The following is a 16314-nucleotide window of genomic DNA, read 5'->3' as shown; positions in this document are numbered from 1 at the left end:
ACTCCAGACCATATCCTTCTAATGATTTAATCACGGCCGGAGGTCCTCAGACCAGTTTCAGAGAGAATCCCTCCGACAAAGAGAGTACAACAGTTTTTAAAGAATAGATGCATGGAAAAGGTGACATGATTCATTACATCATTTTTCTACAATATGATTGGTGCTTCATATATATAATTCAGCAAACCCTTCTGTTACTAGGTAGAAGTAAATCTGGATACTAGTTTCTAGTGTCATTTCCCCTTTTGTTATATTCGGACATGATTCAGACACGCACACCCCGACTTTGGCCAAAGTGTTGGGGACATTTAGGTTTTAAAAGCATATAATTGTTAATCCTGCAAAAAAAGAAATGTTAGTTATAATTAATTAAATCACAGGTTGTTGTTTTTTTATATATATAGTTCATTGTTGTTGTTCATTAATATATGAGTTTGACAACCAGAAATAGGTTTTGTCTACATTTTGAACAATATATGTAACAATACATCATATTTTGAAACCTGAAAAACTTTGTTGTGAAATGTTTTGATTGAAAACTATTTGAAAATAAACAGCTTGGTTTGATTTTTTGAGATATAATGCAAGATATAGCATGTGCATTTTTTATTGTGCCTTAGGTGACCAAACACTTGGGGCTCCTGTATATGTACGGTGTCTGCTTGCATGCACAAATGTGAGAGATCACAGATACATGTTCTTCTGATGATCACTCCTAATAGTTCACATACATCAAGTAAATAGTTTGAGAGTAAATAATTGATTGACCAGATGAAGAATACAGTCCATTTATCTACATTTGCTGTTGACCTGCCTGTGTTTGGGTCAAAGACGAAAAGGGTGTTTCAAGCATCAATTCTTGGTGTAAACAGGCTTTAAGAGTGCCATCCTAGCTGGGTCTGCATTTACTTTTTGGCTTTTTGCCATTTTACAGTCCATTTTACTCTCTATTCAGTTTAACAATATACTGTATAAGGATATACTGAATATCCTATTCAGGATTCAGTATAATGGATGACACTTTGCTGTAACAGAATTTGCATTGCACTGAATGACAAGAACTTTACTCTGAATGATGAAACTTATACTTCAGCTTATATTGCAGGCCATCAACTGGCCACCTATATCAAACACTGAGCTTGATCAGTAAAGTTAGTCACTCACATTATTACACAGCCAACACTTATGCCAAGAAAACAAATATATTTTTTTAACTTGGTATTTTATATGTGTATTTAAAGATGTAATGGCAAAATCAAAGTCCGGACCATTACACTAAAAAGCTCACAAAAGTTGTATGAAATATTAAAGTAGACGCCTAAATTTAATTTGATGCAGACATCAAATGGTGACGTCTCGTCTTTGTTCCTCTTTCTTTTGTACCTTTGTGGTTGGTTACTTTGAGTGCAACAGCATTTCCTTTGCATGAACCTTGTTCATTGTTGGTGGTGAGCACTTAACACGTCTAGGAGAAATGTGTGTTTGCGTGAGTGTTGCATGAGTCTAAAAACTCTATGAGGGTGGATGTGGTGAGAATGTTTAAGAGCCGCTAGAACAAACACATCTATCCTAGTATCATCTGGAACTGTTCGATACTGCTGAAGATCCGTCAAGCCGCATCCCATTGATGTGAGTATGTCTTTCTGCCTGTATAAAAAGTTTGGATCCTATAAGGTCCCTCAAATGAGAGTTCCCTTGACGGAAAAGGAATTTCTTTGCGTGGATTTGACATATATGTGAACATTATTTTGTTGTATTTTATTTTACATTATTATATATATATATATATATATATATATATATATATATATATATATATATATATATATATATATATATATATATATATATATATATATAAACAGCAGGAATATGTAGGCGAACTGCTAAAAGGTGAAAAAAAATAGCAGTTCGCTACTTGTTCCTGCGGTGTAAAAAACAAGTTTTTTTAGAAGTACAAAATGTCCATGTATTCTCGATTAATATGAGCCTATAAACACCTCCATGTATTATAATAATTTTTTTTTTTTTTTTTTTTTTAGAATTAGTTTCTGATGTGTAAAATCACTTAAGGAAACTGATTGACTTATGTCAATTAATGATGATCAGAAATCCACCTAAGAAAATACAAAGAACACCAGGGGAATAGCTTAAAATCTGTAAATGAGAGATAGTTCTGACTTGAGTAAAGCTGAGCTGAACTGAATATGGCATATTTTTGGTAAAAATTAACAAATTGAATGTACTAAACTAAACTAACATAAGATGTTCTTGTAAATTAGTTTCTGATTAATGGAGGGGAACTGAGATTTCTTATTCAACTATCAAACCTTAAAAGATGGCTGAAGGTGCCAAGGAGGAGTAAGAACTCTTGTAAAACATAATCACAGACTGAAATGTCAACAGGAAGACAATGGGTTAGTGAGTCAAAGGGCATGTGGCGCTCACTTACCCATCACGACGTCCACACCAACGCCAGCCAACTCCGCGGTGGGCCTGTGTTTAAAGTCATGATGACTGATTTAATGTGTAAATGCACACTTGAGTTTTGTTTATTAACCAATTAGTCTATAAAATTTATTTGATAGAAAACCGCCAAAAGACCCCAAAACAGCCCAGATTTTGCCCAACCGCCCAGGGTTGCCAGGTACCAGAAAAATTTCCAGCCCAAAGCCGACTCAAACCCGCCCAAAAGGAATGAAAACTGGTGTGAGTTCGTTATAGAATGCGGTTGTCACTCCCGTAAATAGCCGAACTGTGTGTGAACGTAACCGTATTCGAATACAGGACTGACAGCCGTATTCTGTTGCTGTGTGAATGTGACCAGCTTCTCCACTGCAAGTAAATGTCATCTTAAGGAGGCAAAAACATGTGAGGTGTGATAGCAATACAATGTATCTATAAAATGCAAAGGATTCGGATGAATCTGTTGTAATATCATTTTATAATCGATCTGTCGTTCTATCTGCCAAGCTTCAAATGTTTCTAAACTTTAAAACAACATGCAAAGTTTGTCTAGTTTTAACTGACACTTTTTTTTTTTTTTACCACAGACCAATAAAAACAAAATCATGAAGGTGACAGGATGTTTAAAGCTGGCTTCCACCTTCTACGGGTTCCTCACTGTAAGTACGGTGGATATTTAATGGTCGATTCACTGGAGGGACCATAGTTGGGAGTTGAATGAGCACTTCCGAATAAACTATTTATTTTTCTTTCTCACACCGTAGTTGAGTGGAGGCGCGACTGCAGGACTCGGTATATGGTCAGAAATGAAGAAGAGCAAGACTGACTTGTTTAATAAGGTTGATGTTGCTACTCTTACCACGATCATGTCGATGGGCGGCCCGATGCTGATCGCTCTGGGTTGCGTCCTCGCTCTGATGGGTGTGGTTGGTTGTTTGGGCACTTTGAAGAAAAAAAGATGGATGCTCTTGGTGGTGAGTGTTTTAAAGTGTCAAGCCATTTTTCCGACTGACAATTTTCAGAAAACAAAAGGTAGTGTAGAGATTAAATTTCTTGACATGTAATTTGTCTGTTCTTTTTCAGTTTTTCGTCATTGTGCTCATCATCTTCATCCTCCAGGTCACCATGGCAGTGTTTATCCTCCTCCCCAATAATGTGGTGAGAGCAAATACGAGACACCATTTTCAATGAAGGCTGGCAAAACGTTATTTATTGCGACTGTGAATCAAGAACACAAACACATTTCACTTTCTTTAAAAAACAAATTCAGATTTGAAGTAGAAATGAACCCTGTGCCAACCACCCAGCAAACACACTATTCGGTTCCCGTTTGGTTATTTTTCTGGTTATTACGTTCAAGGAACGTCCTTTAAGTTTTATTTTTTGCAACCGTAACTACGTCCCCAGAACGTTTCAGGTGGTTATTTTTAAATAGCTAACATAACTTGAGAGTAAATATGATTTCAGATATATTTAACACCCTTATAGAACATGATGTTAATCAAGAAGTGTTTGTTACAGACCAAAAGAAGGACAATTCAGGTAAAAATTTAGGCTACTGATATCCTACTTTAAGTCAAATAATTGTCTGTAAATAAATTTCATATTTTAAAAATCATAGAATGTGTTATTTGGTGCTAAAGAAACTTAAAATCGGGGGACCCTCTAAGTCTTAGCCTATTTAATGGAGAAATTTAATATTATTTAATCTCCCATATTGCTTTGTTGATGTGCTTTATTTTGATTAATTAAACAATAAACACTATGTTGCCATCGGGGGTTCTACAAACCAAAAACGAATGTTCTATTTCCGCTAAGAAAACTTTCCTGGCCTAACGAAAACCAAACCTTAAAAAGAGAACGTTCTGGGAACCAAAAATGGCTGGGCAACCTGTCTTATGCATAATGTTCCCATAATGGAACGTCTCTATTCAAATGCTTGATTTTCTCGTTAACAGAAAGAACAATCTTTGAGCAGCTTAGAGGGCAAATTCGTTACAAGCCTTCAGAAGAACTATAATCAAGACGCTTCGATCACTAGCATATGGAATGAAACTATGACCAAGGTAAGACAGTCATGCATGTCAGCGGTGTGTTCCGTCTAATATTACAATGTTCATTTTTACATATTTTAGCTGAAATGCTGTGGATACAAAGGCTATGATGACTTCACAAATTCAACCTTTGTAATGAAGCAGTCATTATATCCCACACAATGCTGTGGTCAAGGTTCACCATGTGGAAAAGATAAAGCTGCGAACGAGGTACTGCCTATCATGACCAATAACACAGCAAAAAGTTTACAAATACATCATTTTCACGAAACTCCTTCATTCCTGTTTTAGAAAGTAAAGGGCTGCATTCATGTGCTGTTGGACGAAAATGTACCCATTTCCGGAGCTTTGTCCTTTTTGATCGGCATTATTGAGGTAATAATATGTGACCCCTTGACCTTCCCAAACTTTGAACAATTAGAAAGTGGGAAATGGTCCACTGCAGAATTTTTGTATTAGTTTATAACTGATTTGCATGATTCGATTCAAAGATTGAAATTGCAATTGTATTTTTAGTTTGTTTTCTGAGAAGAGTTTTTAATCAGGCATCTTGTAGGCCTATATTAGTATATAGTATATATCAGCAGGGATGAGCACTGTACTCAAAACAAGCAATCAGTTATTTATCATAAATGATATTTATATTCAACTTCAACCCTGTTTTCCAGATTGTTGCCCTGATAGTTTCCCTGAAAGTCTACCAATGCTTGGGACACGTACCTAACTTCCCTCTTTGAAGATAATCTGTGATCAACTGCTTTTTATAAATGTGTGGAACTTCTTTGTTTTATTATTTCATTTATATACAGTTCCTTCAGACAAAAACAACATTTTGTTATGTAAGGAATGTGTGAATTTGTTTTTCTTAAAAATATTACTGACAATCATCTACAGAAACTTAGTTTCAGTTTTACAATGTCTAACAAATATATATATAAAATGTGCAATCGCTTATTTTGCTTATTATTTTGCTTAAAAAATGCTTATTTAATTTAATAAACTGTTTCTTCATTGTTTGTAACTTGACAATAATGCCATTACAAAGAACAGCTGTTAATAATTTCCTTTTAATAAAAATGATTAATAAACTTGATAATGAGCTCATAAAACCCTGTTGTGAGAAAATCCTGTTGTACAGTTATTCCTTGTAAACAATTATATTAATAACTTCATTATTAAGAGATATTTCTGTTCCTAAAGTAAGCCTACAAACCTTTCTGCTGCTTTAACGTTTATTCATTCTGCAGTAAACTATATACTGTAAATATAAAAACTGCTTTGTTTATGTTTACTGCATATTTTTATTTGCTGTTGTTTCTTTTGCATTACACTTTATTTTAATATATATAAGCACCAGTCTTACAATGCAATACTCATAAGGATTATTTCCAACAGTTCAAATCAACATCAAACCTAATAATCATCTGAACGCTATTATTCATATTCATAAGAGAGTTGCCTGTGTCATTCTTTCACATTATATATTCAAAACAGAAAACTAAGTCTTATTTACCACATGTTGATATTTTATGTAGACATTTACTCTATTTTCAAGAAACTAGAAAAACTAGATCAGTTTCAGTGCTGATTATCATTGTTCTGTCACATGATTACTTTATCATAACATTCACTTTCAGAAGAATCTAAAAATAAAGTTTAAAATTAATCTGCCAAGTATTATAATCCAACAAATTACAGACAAGTGCATCCAAACATTCTGGTTTATGTATTAATATGAAATAACACAAAAGCGATCATGTTGCTCAAATATTTGGTCACTCCTTGACCTTACTACTCGACCCTGTGACCTCTGACCCTACACTCACACATTGACTCTGACCATTAGAAGGCAGCCATTATAGCATCTGCTCTCTTCCTGAATTCTCCGGAAATGCTGAGACTTCAAGCGACGGGACAGTCAGTAAAGACACTGCTTCTACTTTGCTATTGGGTGGATTCGGTTTTGGAGTCATGACCTTTGCCGGGTCACGGATAGGCTGGAAAGAGTACAAGTCGGGTACAGAGCGGTTGGTGGTGTTTGAGGAACAGAAATGAGAATTGACTCGTCCCAGAGCGAGAGGACTCTTCCTCCCTGCTGACGCCTGCGCTGTGGGCGGTGGGATTTTTGGCACTAGTGAGTCTTTCTCCAGCATCCCCTCGTTTTTCTCCTCACCTCTTCCATCTTGCTGGAGGAACTCCACACCTGAGAGCGGAGGGCAGGTGCTGACGAGTCCTCCAAAGCTGCAGATGGTGCTCTCTGTGGTGTCCAACCCGAGTCCAGACGGCACAGAGCCGGCCGTTCCCGCGCTCTCCTCTTCCTCATCCTCAGCATCGGAGAAGGAGGGGTCCGGACTGACGGAGCGGGTCAAACGGTGCAGCTGGGCGGAGGTGCGGCGTAAGGCTCCGCTCATGAAGCCCGTGGGAGACGGGGAGCCGAGGAGCCGGTTGAAGAGGGCGAGGTTGTGGGTCCTCGTCACGGATTCCTCCAAGTTCTCGGAAATCTCCTTCAGAGGCTGGAAATGCATCTCCTCTTTAGGAATTCTGGGGGATTTGAAATGTACAAATCTATTTATTTCAACAAAATTGTCAACTAAATATTTCTAACAAATATTTTAGTTTTTATATTAGCATCGACAAGTTTGGAGTTGATAATATTTTTAATACACGATAACGTGTTTTTGAAAGAAGTCTCTTCTGCTCACCAAGGCTGCATTTATTTGATTAAAAATACAGTAAAACAGTAATATTGTGAAATTTTATTACAATTTAAAATATTTTGTATTCCTGTGATCATTACTCCAGTATTCAGGATTATTATCAATGTTGAATACAGTTGTGCTGCTTATTTTTTTCAGGATTCTTTGATGAATAGAATGCTCAAAAGAACATTTTTTTTCTTTACAGTCACTTTTGATCAATTTAATGCATCCTTGCTGAATAAAAGTATTCGTTTAAAAAAAAATTGACTAGTGTAATTCAACCAAAAATGTACCGCAATTCTCAAAATTGTAATTTTTTGCAAACTATTCCTTTCAAAATCATAGTTAAATGAGAAGCACTGTAATTTATGACTGTAATCCACCATGTTATATTTTCACACAGCAATCCCGGTAAATTACTGTAAAATGAACGGTAATGACTTTACTGGTAAATATACACCGGTTAGAGACCATTAACACATCAGCACTAACATACCGGTAAATTCTGTGATGTCAGTCATCGGAAATGATCTTTAAACGCTGCACAGTTATCTTCATCCGGCCGCATGAGGAGAAGCGCTTTAGTTTCACTATCTGTTCAATTTGACAACATGATTTCCTTCATGATGAAAGGAAAAGAAGGCCGGGTCCCGAGCGCAACACGCTGAAAAAGCTCAGAGACGTGGCGCAACGGTCAAAAATTTTCATTTAGTGCGTATGTACATAGAAAAACTATTAAAAAGCAGCAGAGCTTACTGTAAACAGCATTGAGAGTAATCACGTAATCTCCATAAGAGCTTTCTGATTGGCCCTAAGCAGAGTTCTTACATCAGCATGTTCTGACTTCGTACTCATTCCGGTCTGCGTTAACACACACAATCATAGCGATAATTTACTGGTAATGTTACAACTTCCCTTACTGTTAAATTGCCAGAACTGATATACCGATATTTCTGAAAAGGTCCTGTTCACACACAGGTCCTGATCTCTTAACCGCCGGTAATTTACCAGTAAAGACTGTATGTGTGAAAGGGGCTATTGTTTGCAGTCGTGATGAGGGGTACAGTAAACTGTCTGGCCTGAAAAGATGAGTTTATCTGTGTTTGGTGAGCACTGACGCCATGTCGAAGGTGGAGCCTTGGAAAGAGGGTTTGCGCAGCACAAAGAGCGTAGCGGCTGTGTACGGCGGACGAGGATTCGAATCATTCCAGTAACGATCTCGCTCCATCACGGGCAAATCTCCATACATCTCATCCACCGCCATCATAGACACCTTTTAAACGCATACAGAGAATCTCTCAATAGTGACTGTGTGTGAAACGAATATATCATTTGATGTATTGTAAACAGCAAGTAGCACCTGGAAGTTTCTATCTATCAACCAGTTGGACTCAAAGTCATCATCATCCTCTCCAAATGGATTTATGAGCTGCTCTGCCACCTGAGAAATAATTACACAATGACACAAACAAATAGTAATGTAATGGCTAATATTGATTAAATTAGTCATGGAATGATACTGGGTTCATGGGCGGGGTTATATATGAAAAGGGAGGGGCGTCTAATTAATATTTAAATTATATTAGAGATTCTGATTCCTGACCTTCAACCAGCCAGCATAGAAAAAGAACTGCAGAAGGGTGAAGATGGGGACGTAAAGGTCAAGATCGTGACCCGGGTAACCCTGACCCGGGTCCAGAAACTGACGGCCAATCAGACACACCAGGAAGAAGCTGTACACAGCCAGACTCACAACCTGCGGTGGAAAAAAATATCAATCATTCCATCACATGCCATGAAAACCCTTTCAGTCTCTCTCATCTGAAGCATGTTTCTGACCTGTGTGTAGACCAATGGTATGCTGATCATGTCATAGTGAAAAAGCATGCTGCACTTCCCTCTGAAATTGTTCAGCTCCTACAAAAACAACATCGAAGAAAAATAGATTTATCCTTTCAAACATGCACTTCGCTTTTACACTAGGCATTGAATCTTTTGAATTGAAATGTTCTTACTTTGGTAAAGATCTTTTGAATGTAGTTACCTCCAGTAGAAGTTTATAAGTATTATCATCTTTGATTCTGCCGTCACAGCGGGCGACTGCGGCCAGGTTAGTGAACCACACACACGGGACCCAGTACTTATTATAGGGAGAGTGTAAACTCTCAAACTTCTTACGCTCTTCTCTTGTCATGAAACCTAGAAACAGACAGATGTTATTCAATGTCAGGTTTCTATGGAGGTCAGTTTCTGCCGTAGGATGAAAATATAAAAAAGGTAATTAAGAATTTTTTTTTTTTTACTCACAATTTTGACTATTTCCCACAATTCCAAGTTTATATCTGGCAGTTTTACCATCTTGAAATTCTGGTCATTTTTTTTTTTCCCGAAATCAGACTTTTCTTTCTCAGAAATGCAAGTTTATAATGCACAATTCTGATTTAATTTCTCACTATTCCGAATGTATAACTGCCAATTTTGAGTTAATTCTGAAATATGTTTTTTTTGGTGTATGAGATCTTAACTTGCAGTCTATGGAAGCTTGTTTCTGCCATGGAATAAAACAATTTAAAAGGAAAATGCGACTTTTTATCTTACAATTGCGAGTTTACATCTTGCAATTCTGACATTTTTTTTTCTTAGAATTGTGTGATATAAACTTGCGATTGCGTGTTAAGTCATAATTGTGAGATAAAAAGTCACAATTACCTTTTTTATTTTTTATTCTGTAGCAGAAACAAGCAATTTGCCATTTTTACTCAGAATTCTTAGTTTATTTCTCATAATTCTGACTTTATTTCTTGCAATTCCAAGTTTATCTCGCAATTTTGAGTTAACATCTTGCAATTCAGAAATTATTTTCTCTGAATTCAGACTTTTTTCCTCAAAAAACGTGTTTATAATGCACAATTCTTATTTAATTTCTCACAATTCTGATTTATACCTGCCAATTTTGAGTTAACATCATGAAATTCTGACCAATTTTTGGATATATTAACTCGCAATTCTGACATTTTCCTCAGAATTCTGAATTAACCGTTTTAAAATGCGAACTTTTTTCCCACTGAATTTATATATTTTGAAAGGGACGCCTAATTTGTGGACAAAAGGATCTGTCTGTATTACAAAATCCATACTTCCGGTGCACTCAGTGTCTGAATTCACTCACTCGTTTTCATTCACTCCTTAAAGTGGACTATATAAGTGGAATCATGTAGGGAATAGTGAATGAGGGTATAGGGGGCGATTTTGAACACACAACAGTACTTGTTCTCATTGGTGTCTGAGTACTTTTTGATAAAAGTCACAGTGACTATAAAAACATTGACAAAAAATATGTTCTGTGGAAAAATTGATGAGTTTAATATCTTTTTCTGGGCTTTTTAACAGTTTGTGGCCTTGCGATATGCAGCAACATTTAAGTTCTTAAATGGTACCACTAGTTCTTCTCAGTGGTCAAAGACAACAGGCCGATCAGCTGAATAATGGTGGGTTGCGCCACCTAGTGTGCAGGTGTAGAATGCAGTCTTGGTCTCTCTATAGGCAGTTACTACTGTGTTGTTAAAGTCCCCATGAAATCAAAATTGACCCTATTTACTTTGTTAGCGCATATTACTAGTCTTGTGGTGAACAATTAATCCGTGCAAGAAAATATTTAAAAAAAAAATTTTTTACCATGGTAATCTTTAATCAAAATCTGAAAATGCCCCTCCCCTCTGCATTGGAGGACCTTCACTGATGACGTAGGTTTGAGGAATTGGTTTGGGCAACGCTTAACCACTCCCCTCAAACCGTTAGTCTGTTATGAGCAGAGATGGAGAGGAGGAGCGCTAGAGTAAAACCCTGCCCTCTGTCCAATATTCCTTTTCACTGGGAAATACGTCATAACACTGGAGAAAAGTCGTTTGCAACTTCCGGTTCACGGGGACTTTAAGAGTGTTGTAAACTCATGTTACCTGCTTCAACTACGTGATCCATGGTGGGGAATCTCTTGAACACGGCAGTGCTGACGGAGCGCAGGATCAGGAGCGCGGACAGACTGGTGTAGCGCATCAGCGTGCGTCTCAGAAGCCGGCCGTGCTCGTCCCCGCCCTGCACGCCCCCGGAGAGCGTGCACATGATCCTGTCCGGCAGCGGGATGGAGGTGTACTGACTCCACCAGCGGTTCACTATTAATGTCACGTAAAACCCTGCGTGTGATATAAAAACTTTTTTTTTTTTATGTATGCTTGTCATCTGCTAAAATCCCTTTAACTTGTTGACATCATCCTCAGATTTTTTGTTGGGAAAACAACATCAAGAACAACATCACTGATGAATTCTGTGATTTCAGTAAGATTAGGCTATTTTTGAAGAAATGAACACTTATTCAGCAATGATGCATTAAATTGATCAAAAGTGACAGTAAAGGCTTTACAATGTTACACAGGATTCCTACTTCAAATGAATGCTGTTCTTCTGAACTTTCCATTTAAGAATACTGGGGGAAAATGTATCAATTATGATCATATTAGAATGATTTCTGAGGGTTTCCAGACCTTTAATTCATTGAGAGTCTTTGGGATGTGCTGGAGGAGACTTTACAGAGTGCTGGACTCTTGCATTGACAACATCAACAATGGATGCACATCTTGATGGAAATGAATGTTGTAATGTTATTTCCATCAAGAGGTCCATCAGTTTTTCACATAGAAATAAATATTTCAACCTGCAATAATATTTCACAATATTACTGTTTTTACGGCATGAATAAATGCAGCCTTGGTGAGCAGAAGAGACAAAAACAGGTATCAATCTCAGTAAGTTTTGAACGGTAGTGTAAATTACTGACTGAATTTAGTGGTTATGCCGTCCCAGGACGTGCGTACCTAATACGAAAGACATTGGGATGAGACTGGCGTAGTTGTTGCAGTAAATGGAAAGCTTTTCAAAGTATCTCTTCTGTTCGTCCACAAGGAAGAATCTGGTGAAGAAAATGATGTAGATAAAATGTGACTCGATCAAAAAGCATCAGATGAGGACATTAACACACACACACAGACACACACACACACACACACCTGTATGTGATGCTGATTGCGGTGTACATGGCGAAGAAAGCCAGGAACTCTTTGTACAGGACTTTATAGATGCTTCCCCTCCAGGCCAGCAGGAGTTTGGAGAAGCCGCAGAAGCGCGCGTTTGCCACTCTGGCGGTGTAAGTGACCGTCATCACTCAAACTCAGCGTGTCACAGCGTACTGGAGAATAACTAGGCTTAAAGAGAAGATTAATGTCTCCAGAAACACGCCACGGGAAAGTCAAGATACATTTTTGATCAGACTTTATATTAGGGTGTTAATATATTACGCAAACCTGGCAACCCTGGTCAGCAGTGTAATTACTAATGTAATTACAGAAATTACGCAAGCTTTAATTACATGCAGGCATTATTTAAATATAAGTACAATGTAAAAACATGCATGTACCCAATACACGCATACTTAAGCACTTTATTCTTTTTTTCTTTTTCTTTTTCTTTGTTGTCTACCTTTTTTTAATTCAATTGCTTGTTCTATGTGTCATGTGTATGACTATGTACAGTTGTACAGTATGTTTTTATGTATTCCTGTAGCCTCTTGGCCAGGTCATGTTTGTAAATAAGAAGTGGTTCTCAAACAGTTTACCTGGATGAATAAAGGTTAAATAAAAATAAATAAAAATAGTTAAAGACACTTCATAAAAAGTGGAACCACATTTTTGTAAAAAGAAATTTAGATGATGCACAATTTTAAATACATTACAAAAAACAAAGCAAGGATAGATTTTAAAATAATGTAATAATTAACAGATTCAGCATTATATTGTTATTAAGCATGTAGCTCAAGCTCATTCATATGTGAATATTTACTGTATGAATGAACATATTTGAATGAGTTTCATGCCATTTTAACCAATTTATTATTATACTTTGTTATTCTAAGCATTCATTATAGGCCACAAAAATGCAATACTTTTTCAAACAAGTCATAATAATTCAATATCCAATACTTTTAAAACAATAAGAAATTTTATTTCTAAATACTCTCATTTTTTCTTCATAAGGAAACCTTTTTTCTTTATTAGCAAATATTGCAAAATATACATTTTTATTGAAACAAATTTGATTTTAGTTTACATAATGTAGATATTATTAAAGACTAGTCTTTAAATAAAAAAAAAACTAATAGCCAACTGTATATCCAAAAATATGGTGATATGCATATCATATAATGATAGTTTTGTTTCAGTCCAATAAAGGCTCTGTGACATAAAATTGTTCTTTTTGAGTTTTTATGTATTTGGTTGAGGATCAACGTATGTCTGATATCCTGCTGTGGATCCCATGGGACAAGTGCTTTGTCATCTAAAAGAGGCAGAGGCACAGAGGCAGGTAAATGTGGGTATAAACGCGCCATTCCCGGGAAAACATGCTGAACTGCACAGGTGTTTATTTGTCCACGAGATTTCGCATGAGAAACAAGTCTGCCACAGTCTGTTATTCGATTTCCAACACATTTCCTTTTTTATTTTTTACAATATTGTATACTCAGTATTGCAATAAATGTATTACAATATATAATAATAGTAACAATAAATGACTCCATTCTATAAACTTTATGTAAGACAATGTCTAAATGAAACTACACGTGTTCTTACCTTTTCTCCTCAGCCTCAGAGGAGTAAAATATTTCACTGCATAATTTCCCAAGATGTTCCAGTGGAGCTGCGTGTGTTTCTGTCGTTTCTTATGTTCTGACAGGAGCTTGAGGTCCTGCGTCGGGTCAAACGCACCTCCTCCGTCAGGAGGTGGGACTTTAGGTGAGGAATCATCTCTGCATCTCTCCCAGACGTCTACCATTACGATTATACAATATATCCAGTCACACAAATAACATTCAAACAGTATTTCCTCTCTGCAAAAAGTCAGTAACAGTTTACATACAGTATGTGTGAATGTGCAGGCAAGAATGGGGCAAGTTGTCACACGGGCTTTAACTTAGTAACTATCAGGGTTTGAGTCATAAGTCCAATTGCACAAATGTGTTTTAAAAAAAGATAGTAAAAACTGTCTCAAAGCAGCACATTATAGCCTATTTTTATTATTTTTTGATATCTCTGGGGCACAAGCGAAAGGTTATTTATAACTGAAAGTTGTCTGGTGTTTATGTAGTTTTATACAATTCATTACAACAGGCCAAACCATTTTGATATTTTGTATGTTATCTTTTAAATATTTGATGTTCTATTGTTACAAAAGCAGCAGCCTATAAAATATTTTATTACAGATCTGTTGTGGAAGAGGGATTTTGTTACCTTTATTGTTAACTTTTTATTTCATATTTCAAACAAAGTGTTTGTTGTTGTGAATTATGTCCTCACAGCAAAAAAAAATAAAAATTCTGAGGTAACAAGTTAACTAAAAGGTAATTTTTTTTTTTTTACACAAGTTGTCTCATGTGTTATATGTTTTGTAATTTTACACAATTCGTTACAACGAATCAATGTTTGTTTTTGCTGTTTCATTAATTGATGCAATTGTTTGACTATTTAATTAAAAAGCCTTTAAAAAGCCAATAAATATTTAAAATGTATTTAAATATATTTTTTGTGGAACTTTTGCCAACTTCATATTCATCATTACTTCATACATCAAACAAATGCATTTCTTTTCAAATAATTGCCAGTGAGTAGCACGCTCCGTTTGTGACACTCGAATATTCACTAAACCAAAAAGTGTGACAACAAGCCCCGGCCTCCCCCTATATAGTTTGGCGTTGTTATTGCACAAAGACAGCCATGACATGCGTGTTCCTCCAGCGGTGTGCTGGACTGCAGCGGTCCGGGCTCCGGGTTCCGGGTTCACTCCGAGCCCTGCTCATTAGTGAAGACTCCCGCTGAGACTCGCGGCGCTGATGGATTGAGGGCGACAGGCAGGCATTTCACACAGCCTCGACCAAACACTAGAAAGTAACACGCTGGCTAATGCATTAATGCAGAACATAGATTGATCTTACTTACCATAAGGTACGTCAACGACCCTTCTGAATTTACCGGTATGTGAAGTGAGGTGGTGAAGCGTCAAACAGCAGATAGTCCGTCTTCTCTCTTCTCTCTCTTGTAATCTTCTGGACACCTGTGACATAAACCATTGTTCTGGCACTATGGGGGTCTTGTTTGTGCCGGTTAAGGTCCAGGATGAAAGGAGGCCGCTGTGGCCTCTGTACAGAAACCGTGCCAACACGTGTCTCTAGTCTAGAGAGTGCTTACTATGCAATCAAAATGGACATTCTTCTTCTTTTAATGGAATATTTTTTTATTAAGTATTTACTTTAAATGATTTATCCTTGGACATCATTATTATTATTTTTAATTAATGTGCCTCGTAATCTTTAACTTCCTCTCCCTCTTGCAGGACATCTCTTTTCTGATGACGTGTTTACTTGCGTGAGGGCGGGGCCACCTGCCACTCACGCGAGATTGACCAATAGCAAATCACAACCATCCAATTAATTCGCCCAACTTTTGTTCTTGTTTGAGAAGCCGTTCACTCGGATATACATCACAGTAGGGAAGAAAAGACTATTGCATCTTCTGTTTCATGCCAACTTTTGAAAGCATTCTCCAGATTATGATAGTGGTTCTTATGTGGAATGAAAAAGAAGTTATTTTGCAGATTGCCCATGCTGCTTTTTTCCGCATGTCGGAGACCAGAGGATGTTGATAGGCACAGAATACCACTAATAATCATAGATGTATATTGCTAGTATTTTTTTAAGCCATACAATTGATTTAGGGGAAAGACTGAAATGCAAGTTATTTGTACCGACATCACATAAAAAAATCGAATAAAAAAGGCTTAAGATGTTATATAGGGCACTGCTTTTATCGTACTTTTTAGGAGCTTGAAACCTGTTGCAAAGACATTCTGAAAACCTTTCATTTTTTCTCCATGGAAGAAAGAAATTCATACGGGTCTCCAACAGCATAATTTCTTATTTTTTAGTGTATTTAATAGACTAATTCCACCTGAAGGGGGCTACATTTTTTCCTAGAACAATCCACAAAAGTTTTTCC

At 36.7% G+C, this 16314-nt stretch overlaps 2 protein-coding genes across 2 annotated transcripts; one reads left to right on the top strand and one right to left on the bottom strand.

Annotated features, from left to right (window-relative positions):
* The first annotated feature begins 1551 nt into the window (after positions 1 to 1551).
* On the top strand, positions 1552 to 5625 carry LOC308687694 (tetraspanin-1-like). The gene is made up of 8 exons (XM_081360405.1): positions 1552 to 1629; positions 3054 to 3125; positions 3231 to 3440; positions 3550 to 3624; positions 4425 to 4532; positions 4602 to 4730; positions 4812 to 4895; positions 5189 to 5625. The coding sequence occupies exons 2-8, from the start codon at positions 3072 to 3074 to the stop codon at positions 5255 to 5257; spliced, it is 729 nt and encodes a 242-aa protein (XP_081216531.1). The 5' UTR covers positions 1552 to 1629; positions 3054 to 3071; the 3' UTR covers positions 5258 to 5625.
* Positions 5626 to 6376: 751 nt separating this feature from the next.
* best2 (bestrophin 2) lies at positions 6377 to 12431 on the bottom strand (the record flags this gene model as incomplete). Its single annotated transcript, XM_081360721.1, has 9 exons — positions 6377 to 7061; positions 8338 to 8492; positions 8580 to 8660; positions 8823 to 8975; positions 9059 to 9136; positions 9264 to 9418; positions 11176 to 11409; positions 12088 to 12182; positions 12280 to 12431. The coding sequence occupies 9 exons, from the start codon at positions 12429 to 12431 to the stop codon at positions 6377 to 6379; spliced, it is 1788 nt and encodes a 595-aa protein (XP_081216847.1).
* Between the last annotated feature and the right edge of the window lie 3883 nt (positions 12432 to 16314).

The sequence above is a fragment of the Scardinius erythrophthalmus genome (genome assembly GCF_964197995.2).
Source record: "Scardinius erythrophthalmus genome assembly, chromosome: 3".
Taxonomy (NCBI): Eukaryota; Metazoa; Chordata; class Actinopteri; order Cypriniformes; family Leuciscidae; genus Scardinius; species Scardinius erythrophthalmus.
This window is presented reverse-complemented; position numbering and strand designations above follow the sequence as displayed.

Coding starts and splice junctions, on each gene's coding strand:
- LOC308687694 (XM_081360405.1), top strand. CDS start 3,072: ATGAAGGTGACAGGATGTTTAAAGCTGGCTTCCACCTTCTACGGGTTC. Junction 4,533..4,601: donor GGAATGAAACTATGACCAAG/GTAAGACAGTCA, acceptor TACATATTTTAG/CTGAAATGCTGTGGATACAA. Junction 4,731..4,811: donor AAGATAAAGCTGCGAACGAG/GTACTGCCTATC, acceptor TTCCTGTTTTAG/AAAGTAAAGGGCTGCATTCA.